Source organism: Amblyomma maculatum, chromosome 4 (genome assembly GCF_055883805.1).
Source record: "Amblyomma maculatum isolate TAMU_Amacu chromosome 4, ASM5588380v1, whole genome shotgun sequence".
Taxonomy (NCBI): domain Eukaryota; kingdom Metazoa; phylum Arthropoda; class Arachnida; order Ixodida; family Ixodidae; genus Amblyomma; species Amblyomma maculatum.
Genome location: NC_139347.1, coordinates 52,635,489 through 52,644,759, shown reverse-complemented (window position 1 = coordinate 52,644,759; position 9,271 = coordinate 52,635,489). Strand labels below are relative to the sequence as shown.

Below are 9,271 nucleotides of genomic sequence, written 5' to 3'. Positions count from 1 at the left end.
CCAATCCAACAGATGGACAAGATAGTCAAAGTAGTGAAGAGTTTCATACTGATCTATATACATTCGCCGAAGTAGTCACGACCATAATGAAATTGGTAGCAATGAAAGGCAATCAGACGTTCCGCCATTGACGAAGGACAAAGTTAAGAAAACTTTACAAACTATGAAAACGAGGGAAGCAGCTAGGGAGGATCAGGTAACTACATATTTGTGAAGGAAGGGGCGGAGAGGGGGGGGGGGGGGAGGGGGGTATTATGCTAGAAAAACTGGCAACTCTGTGTACGCAATTACTGGTGTCATCGACAGTATCGGAATCATGGAAGAACGCTATAATTGTATTAATAATTCATAAGAAAGGGGTAGCTCAGAGCTTAAAAATGTACAGACAAATCAGCTTACTATCAGTGGCGTATCGCTAATAAGATCAGAACAACCTCAGACTTTAATCAACCATAGGATCAAGCAGGATTTCGGAAAGGGTACTCTACCATCGATCATATCCATACCATCAATCAGGTGATAGAAAAGTGCTCGGAATATAATCAGCCCCTATACATAGCATTTATTGACTACGAGAAAGCATTTGACTTTGTCGAAACCTCAGCGGTCATGCAGGCATTGCGAGATCTGGGTGTAGGTGAGCCATATGTGAAAGTACTGGAAGATATCTATAGTGGCTGCCCAGCAACCATAATTCTGCATAAAGAAATCGATAAAATTAAAATTAAGAAAGATGTTAGGCAAGGGGACACGATCTCCCCAGTGCTATTTACAGCTTGCTTAGCGAGTGTATTCAAAGGCATGGAATGGGAGCAGTTAGGGATAAGGGTTGATGGAGAATACCTCAGTAATCTGCGATTCGCTGATGACATTGACTTGCTGAGTAACTCAGGAGATGAACTCCAGTGAATGATTGATGACCTAGACAGGAAAACCAGGAAGGTAGGCTCGAAAATCAATATGCAGAAGAGTAAGGTAATGTTCAGCTGCTTCGGAAAGGAACAGCAGTTTACAATAGGTAGCGAATCACTGGAAGTGGTAATATGTCTGCTTGGGACAAGTACTAACCGCCGACCCAGGCCATGAAAGGAAAATAACTAGGAGAATAAGATTAAGATGGAGCGCATTTGGCAAGTTCTCGCAGATTATGACTAGCAGCTTACCGGTATCGCTCAAGAGTAAAGTATACAACGGTTGAATCCTACCTGTCCTCACTTCTCTGAAACGTGGAGGCCAACGAAAAGGGTTCTAGTTTAGTTGAGGACAACGAAGAGGGCTATGGATCGAAAAAATGGTAGATTTAACGTTAAGAGATAACGAAGCGTGCAGAGTGGGTCAGAGAAATAACTCTAGTTAATGACATTCTAATGGAAAGCAAGAAGAAATAGGCATGGGGCAGGACATGTAGTGCGAAGCGAGGCTAACCGATGTTTGCTTAGGCTAACAAATTGGATAGCAAGAGAAGGAAACCGTAGCAAGGGGCGGCAGGATGTTAGATGGACGGATGAGGTTAAGTTCACAGGGGTCAAGTGGATGAAGCTAGCACAGAAACGGATTAATTGGAGGAATATGGGAGAGGCCTTAGCCCTGCAGTGGGTGTAGTCCAACTGATGATGATGATGAACCAGTTTTAACGGCCGATGTCTTAAAAGCCGTGTTGTTAGATCTATGACCCCACAGCTATAGGTTAAATTGGCTCGCCCATTGCTGATAAATCGGACAAGCTATTTTTTATTTTTTGTGTGAATTACTGATATAAATGACTGGCACGACCTTCTACATTGCTTATGGTCATTTTTATTCTATTCAAACAGCCATGGGTTGAATAATTACACGACGCTCTTTACACGCGCAGACAAAGCCTAGCACAGATTTCTAAATAGGAGCATTTAAGCGAGCAGCCGTAAATAAAACAATTCAATAACTGAGGTTTCATAGAGAGAGGGTAAAGCTACTGCTTTCGAGCCGCTTGGCCGGTAGACATCGCTTTGATATGTTTAAGTCAATGCTGATTGTGTGCGCACCAGCATTGAGCGGTATTGAGCAAGTGTTTGCATCACTGGCGTCAGTTACTTCGACATTTTTGAAAGCATGACTGAGGGTGTGCTGCACGTAGCGCGAAATGTAAACCCAACTGGAACGCTTTTCGTCAAATATGTCCGAAACACTGAATGCTAATCGGCAGACATGAGACAAATGGCTGCCATGTGTGTACTTCAGGGCGCCCTTTCTCTGAAACAGACGTGTCGTAGTTTCCTTACCACTACTCAGAATGAACAAACAAAATTAGGTCAACGGTGTCTTGTGTGACGAGGGCTGTTGAGGGAAGAAATTTGTGTTGATGGGGTTGTCTCTAAACGCACATCCACAGTTTGGACATGTACAGATTGCTATCTGTCGCCAAAGACGTGTTGTCATCCCTACCAACCTAACCTGTCCCGCTATTCTTATAAATACACAAACCAAAGCTGACTAGCCCGCACGTGATTTGTGATTCACTGGTAGGAGTTTGCGTTCTTCCCAGTTCCGCACATTAAGCGCGGAAATGCGGTTTTTGTAGGACGCATCACCCTGCTGATCTTTAATATCGTAACCTTTGAATAGAGGCGTAATTGCCTCAGGTGCTGTCTATATGAGCGGCAAGGCGTGCATGCGCTGAATGGCGGCTGTCTAATATTAGTCGCCGTTCCGTTTTGTCAGCGAATATACTGCGACAGATCTTCTGATCAGTAAGGTACAGACTTTGCCGCCGAGAGATTAGACTAATTGAATGGAACCAGGTTCGTTAAGTCGCAAAAACGAATTATAAACGGCTTGAGACGTCGTGTAAAAGAATAGAAAGGTACACATACCATATTCTTCGTCATGCGAGCGCTGTCAGGAGAAGGCGACAAAGTTTAGCCTCGCACCTACTACGCAGAAGAAACCTTTAGTAGTTAAGCTGTGTCAGGAAGCTACTTTCTCCACTTTTCTGCCTTTAATTGTTTCAGGCTGCGCACAAACGTTCTTGAGACGCGAACCGTCGTACTGCGCAGGGCAGACTACCTGACTGAAATTTTGCTGTTCCGGTAAGTTGACGCGACCAGTTATTGACCATGGAGGGCTACGACGGTCGACAAGGCAAGGAGAGTTCGCAAGTGATTAGTATGCCTGCCCGAAACAACACGGAAGGCTGGTGTAGTAAACAGGCAGGGAGCAATAAAACAACTTGCTCGTAAGTAGCGCTAGCTGTGATTGGCTATTTCTGGTACTGCGCGGAAGTAATGTGGAATGTCGGAACGATAAATTGCAAGTGTGGCAGAAAAAGAAAGAAGCAAAAAAGGAGAATTAGCCCGTTACACAGCGCAGCCCTATTATGATAATCACCTTAGCTATTCGCATTTTTGGCTAGGGTAGTAGGCTAACCTCGCTATTTCGTGCCGTAAGAATACAACACGCATCACATAAAAAAGGAACATAGGTACGCATTTTATTACTTCACAACTTTGTGACCGTGATCTGTATAGTGACCCGTAATTGTCCGGACACAAGGCTGCGCATACATGCTTATAAACACGCACGAACAGGGAAAACATCTTTCACTCCAACGCGTCTATGATGGTCTCATGAGTGTGGAGAGCGTGTAGTGACGACACAGTGAAAGTGAGTGGCGAAGCGGTGCAAGCACTTGAGCCGCATGCCGAAAGACTAGAAACAAAGTCTCTCTCCTCCCATTTTCTTAGCATTTTTTACTCAACGTTAAGTAGTGAGCGTGCCGAAAAGAGCGCAGTGAGTTAATTATTATTAAGTACATGAGTACGCCCTCATTACAAGAAATGCTCGGCGCTGAATGCAAATATTCGTATGGCGCCGTCAGTAACACAGGTTGCCGCCACAGTTAACGTGCTCCCTTGCGAGAGCCAGACAGTTCGCATAATGGAATCGGGACAACAACACGAATTTCTGTCAGCACTGTCATCTGATAAGCATAAGCGAGGCACAGCCGTAACTTGTTTCCGCTCGCCGGCAATTCATTGCATCGTCACCAGGGAAGCCCTTAAAGGAACAACAATGGCACGGTATGAATGCTCAAGCGATTGGCACACGATGACTTAGAGGGCGTTAATTTCGCCCAGGAACATGATAGCGTTGGTGTTGACATTCCGGATGAGGAAGAGGAACGGGTGATCGACGTACACCTTGGGCAGCGGTGGCGGTGTCACGAATGCAGCCGTACGGAGTTGGATCACGAACCCGGTGACAGCCGCGGCTTCGCTACCTTCTTCGTTCACTTCCAGAACCGCCTTGTGGAGGACATCCGAAACGTACAGGTTCTTTGCGCCACTGATGCCGGAGAGGTCGGCGTCAGCGGAGAAGATTTTCCTGATGCCTAGCGTCTCAAGACTGGGCTTGAGGGTGTACTTCGTCTCCATCTTGAGCTTGGGCATCCTGAACTTCATGTCCTTGGGGTACATCTTAGCAATGGCTCGGTTCAATGTCTGCGGCGTGAGCACAGATTTGAGGTGTTCGAGGCCGTTGCGCTCACTGGGGAGCAGGACGGTCATGGAGAAGTCGATGCCGACGTAAGGCAGGTCTACGATGTCCGCGTTCAGCGTAGCATCGAAAGTATGGTTGAGCGTGGACTTCATCTTCATGGTTGGCACTAGCACTTTGGTGACGCCCCCGTTGTAGAAGGACCGCGGCTTGGTCTTCGCCTTGTTGAACTCGTACAGCCAGGTTCCCTTGTAGTAGACTGCGTTGAGCAGGATCAGGCGAGTGGAAAAGTCCGGTGGCTCTTCGAACAGAGTGCGGATTTTTCCGTGCGTCTTTTCGCTGACCCACTTGTTGATCTTTTCGACAGCCTCTTGGCCCTTCTTGCTAAAGTCAGCCTCAAGGTACTCGGCTCCGAACGAGCTCATCAGCGCGCTCGTGTAGTTGGGCAGGACGCCGTAGCCTTCCTGTGCAACAGCCGCGTTGGCGATATCCAGGGTGTACTCGTGCGGAAGCTCTCGAGAAGCATCCAGCTGCTCCTTGAACAGGGCTAGGACTTTCTGATCGTTGAGTTCGTCGGCGGTGTAGCCAAAGTTAAGCGTAAGCTGCTCCAGCGTGTCGCCCCGTGCACCGGCGTAGGCCATGCCCATGGCGGTAGCCACGCTGTACGGTGAGAAGAAGATATTCGTCTTGGCGTTGCTCGGGAGCGCCTTGAGCAGATTCAGACCCAGAAAGTTGTTGGCGCGGGCTAGTTTCCACCGGTCTTCTTCTGCGGGTTCCGCAGCCAGCGCCATTGCGGCGACAGCAACTAGCCACAGCATGCGAGTCATGACGGGGTCGTTCTGTACAAAAGAAATAAGAGCGCATCACTAAAAGCACGTGGACACAAGCGCGTCTTGGAGCCCCGCCAACGTTCTGCAAAGTATCTGCCATCTGGACACCAATTATGTAGTTTTTCCTCGTAAGCGTGCCATCGACTGCGAATCACGGCTCAACTCCTCCACCCTGCAAAGTTCCCGACTCAGTGCTGTCGCCCATTCAGCCGTCATTATATTCTGCGAAATGCACTGTCGTCTATCTCCCAGGGCTGACGTGATAATGTGCTTATGCCTAATTCAAATCAGATAACAGCGGCCGCTCTCTCACAGGCTCCATTGGGCCACCTGTAGAGCGTTTAGTTTATTAAGGTGCGCCTGGCACCTCCATCGTTTGCATCACGCAGCCTTGCTGCGCAGACCTTCAAAGGGAAATCACGCTCACGTGCAGAACGCAGACAAGGTATATAGCGATCGAGGGACTCCAGCTGCGCGTCTATCGGGCACCGGTCGGTTCCGCACGCGATATTCACAATGCCTAGCGGGGGAGGAACCTCTCTCCCTTCTCGGAGCGATCAACAAGACGCACACGCCGGCTGGCTCGGTTCGTAAATCAACGCCACGGACGCCACTGCCGCCGCACTTACCTGCGTCGGTTGGGCCGGTCGGGGTGTCTATCGCTGCGCTCAGACTCCCATGCGGGGCCCTTCTTTTCTAGAGGCGCCGGGAAATCCAGCTGCGGATGTCGTAAGCGTGCCCGCGCGCGCCGGAGGTGACGTCCCTGGCCGACAGAAAGCGGACGGCCGCTCTCCTCCTCATACTCCTCCTCGCGTGCTTACTTCCCGGACAGCGTGTATGTGCGTGCGCCGGAACTTTCCTCAGCGCACCGCCGCCGCCGCTGCGTCGGGAGACACCCTATGCCGGCGCTGCTCATTTCGTGCTTCTTCCTGTGCTTGACGTAGTTTCGGCCGCGCAGTGGCAAGCGAAGCATTTTTTGTTTCTCTCTTTACGCCGGTGCGTCGCAAGCGCTGCTGCTGAGCGCGTGCTCTCTCATAGGACGGCGCAATCTCCGGACTTCCCGATGCGAGCGGCTTCGATGCCGCCGCGCTGGCTCTCGTGCGCGTGAACCGCCTCTGCCAGCCGCGGGCTTTTCTCAACGAACGTCAGCTTTTGTAAAACAACCCCGTCGCTCGTGGGAGGAGCGTCGCACGCGCAGGCGACGGGGAATGTGATACAGCACCGCGGTGTCTGTGTCCGGTCCCTCTCGTGTCTTTATTTAGTTCCGTGGAGCACGGCGGAAGGCGCGTCGTGATTTGTCCATTGAGAAAAAGTGAATTCTCTGATGCTACGCCTAGCTCCGCATTTGCTCCCTCGGTGCGCTTGCCTCCGGGGTAATGACGGTGTCAGGACAGCTTAGCCATGCGAATGCACTGTTGAATGTACGCGGGGAGGAGAACTAAGCCATTTTTTGTGTACCCTTTGAGAACACAAATGTGCAGTTTTGTTCAAAAATATTCAGGCCACAAGGTTTGCTTCTGGGTCATGTAGCTGGGACATTAAGCGTACCCGAACTTCCAGGTCTCCAGGTTTCACTCTTCCCGACCTTTCAAGTGAGACAAAAGTGCCCGTCGATGGGCGCTGTAGGATTCTTGCTGACATAGTTTGCGGGTCGTGACGACTTATAAACAGGACTACCCTTCCTAAGTAGCGTTTATCTCTGCCCCTCTGTATTTTCCCCCGAAGGGTGTGAATGCGCGCTTTGCGTGCGGGGCCTAAGTGTGTGGATAGGTGTGTGCCAGTGCGCCTCCTGTCGACCAGGAGCTAGTACTTGATAAGCCGGTCCGTGGCTTTGGTAGCGCTGCACCGAAGTGCCACGCTGTATCTCTACTGTTTCTATCGTGGAAGCAACGGTTTCGGCTTTTCAGCGCCTGCCGACCCGCATCGTACGCGCATCGTCGCATGGGTGCGGCTCTTTTTCCGACGTCGGATGTTTTGAGAATGGATACGTGGGTCGGGGAGAAAGTTGTAGTTCCCATTCATGTCGGCGCGCTTGCGTTACATGCTCTGCTGACCTTGAATCGAGAGGCCTGGCAGCCATTGCCTCGCCGCAGAGGACAGCCGCCAGCCATTTAGGATGCGCGGTAACACGCGCTGCGTCCAAGCTGAGCCGGTCCGATTATAGAATAAAGAAAAGACAGAAAGAAGAAAAAAAGCGGGAGAAGGCGGCCTCGTGAGTGCCTCTAAAGGATTCAAATGAACGGGTCATTGGCAGCCGTTAAGTGAAGAGAGGGTGTATTAAGGCCGGGCTTTTTAAAGAAAACAAAATTTGCCCGCCGAGAAATTTGTATGCGCTTCACGTGTGCGAACCGCCATGACGTGATGTATGACCGCAAGGATATAGCAAAAGAAAGAGCGGCACTCGCATCGGCTATAGTTGTATTAGGTTGTTGGCTTTCGCATTTACATAACGCGAAATGCTGAAACACACATTGTGTGAACTCGAATATTAGAGTACTTGTAGAGCTTTTTTTTTTTTTCTCCTCTTGTATGTTAAGTGGATTATCTTCTTCTGAGGAATGCTAGCAGGGAATTTTCTTCTGGCCAGAGCCGCAGAACGCTTCACGACAATCTACATACTCTTCGTAATCCGTAGGGACTGAGAGACACTTTATCTTCATTGTAAATCATTCAGAATAAAGCCCCTCGCAGCAAAACCACTACACGCAGATTAACAAAAGCTCTATGTCAGTTAGTTTTCGTAGTCATCCTATAGTCATCGCTTGCTATCAGGTGTATTAGTCCAACATTGCTGTATAACATTAGCATTTTCAGTATATCCACATTCTAACTATTATAACCCGCCGTTATGGCGCTGGTTACTGCGCTCGACTACTGTTCCCAAGGATGCGGGATCGAATCCCGGCCTCGGCGGCCGCTTTTCGATGGAGGCGAAAAGCAAGGCGCCCGTGTGCTGTGCGATGCCAGTGCACGTTAAAGAACCCCAGGTGGTCGAAATTTCTGGAGTCCTCCACAACGGCGTTTCTCATAGTCTGAGTCGCTTTGGGATGTTAAACCCCACAAACCAAACCAAACATTCTAACTATTCGATTCTGCAACTTGAGGCATTTGAGTTTTCTGTAACCAAAGAAAGGGCTTCTATTTTGACGTTAATTACATTGGTTAATTACAATATAATTTTTATTTCATAGTAGCTACCTTTGTATTCTTTTTCTCCAATAGCTCTTCCTATCCATGTGTACCATCTGTGCACCGACTTTGAGGCCTCGTTCTGCGTGCGTATAGGCATTATGCAATCTCTACCTCACAAACATGAAATAAAATAAATTTGAATTTATTGCTAAATATTTTCAGTGTAGCAGTAATTTCACCGAGATGAGATAAAACGGAGCTTGTTGTGCGTATTGTTGAAGGTTGTAAATACTCTTGCACTCATAGAAGGTCGCAACCTCTCTTGTCCATGTCTTCAGTTTGCTATCGTGTAGCTCTTCAGAACCAAGCCCATTGGATTGCACCAAAGCGAGGGCTTTTCGATATACTTATGGTTCACTCCAAATTTTCGATGGAGGCGAAATCCTAAAACTCCCGTGACTATGAGATGTCAGCGACCGTTGAGGACCCCATGTGGCTGGGATTAATCAGTAACTGTCCAGGACGTCAGTCGCACCACGAATAATACGGCATGATATAATTGCATAACAACTCAAAACTAATTCTGTACAATTTAATTCACATTCGATTTCATCTACGTGTTCTACACTCTTCGATTGTTTTGCAAACGATGTACGTACATAATATTTGGAGTTTGCACTTGCAAAATTGTCGTTGCTTTGGGTCTGCATGGTAGAGAGTACATAAAAATAAGTTCTTTAAATTCTTTTCGTGCCTTCTCCGTCACAATTTGACCGCGTGTCTAGAAACCACCGACTGTTGCTGTAGCTATTTGCTCTCTGACGCAGTGGAACGCT

The 9,271-nt window shown here is 48.7% G+C and overlaps 1 protein-coding gene across 2 annotated transcripts; it reads right to left on the bottom strand.

The window, feature by feature from the left end:
• Positions 1-3,444: 3,444 nt before the first annotated feature.
• Positions 3,445-6,092, bottom strand: LOC146191023 (iripin-8-like). 2 transcript variants are annotated; one of them, XM_084601446.1, is made up of 2 exons: positions 5,933-6,092; positions 3,445-5,312 (listed from the first exon to the last, which is right to left on the bottom strand). In XM_084601446.1, exon 2 carries the CDS (start codon positions 5,298-5,300, stop codon positions 4,092-4,094), a length of 1,209 nt encoding a protein of 402 aa, XP_084457572.1. In that variant the 5' UTR covers positions 5,301-5,312; positions 5,933-6,092; the 3' UTR covers positions 3,445-4,091. The 2 variants fall into 2 exon arrangements, with proteins under 2 accessions (XP_084457572.1, XP_084457573.1); XM_084601447.1 differs by lacking the exon at positions 5,933-6,092 and adding an exon at positions 5,731-5,891.
• Positions 6,093-9,271: the final 3,179 nt, after the last annotated feature.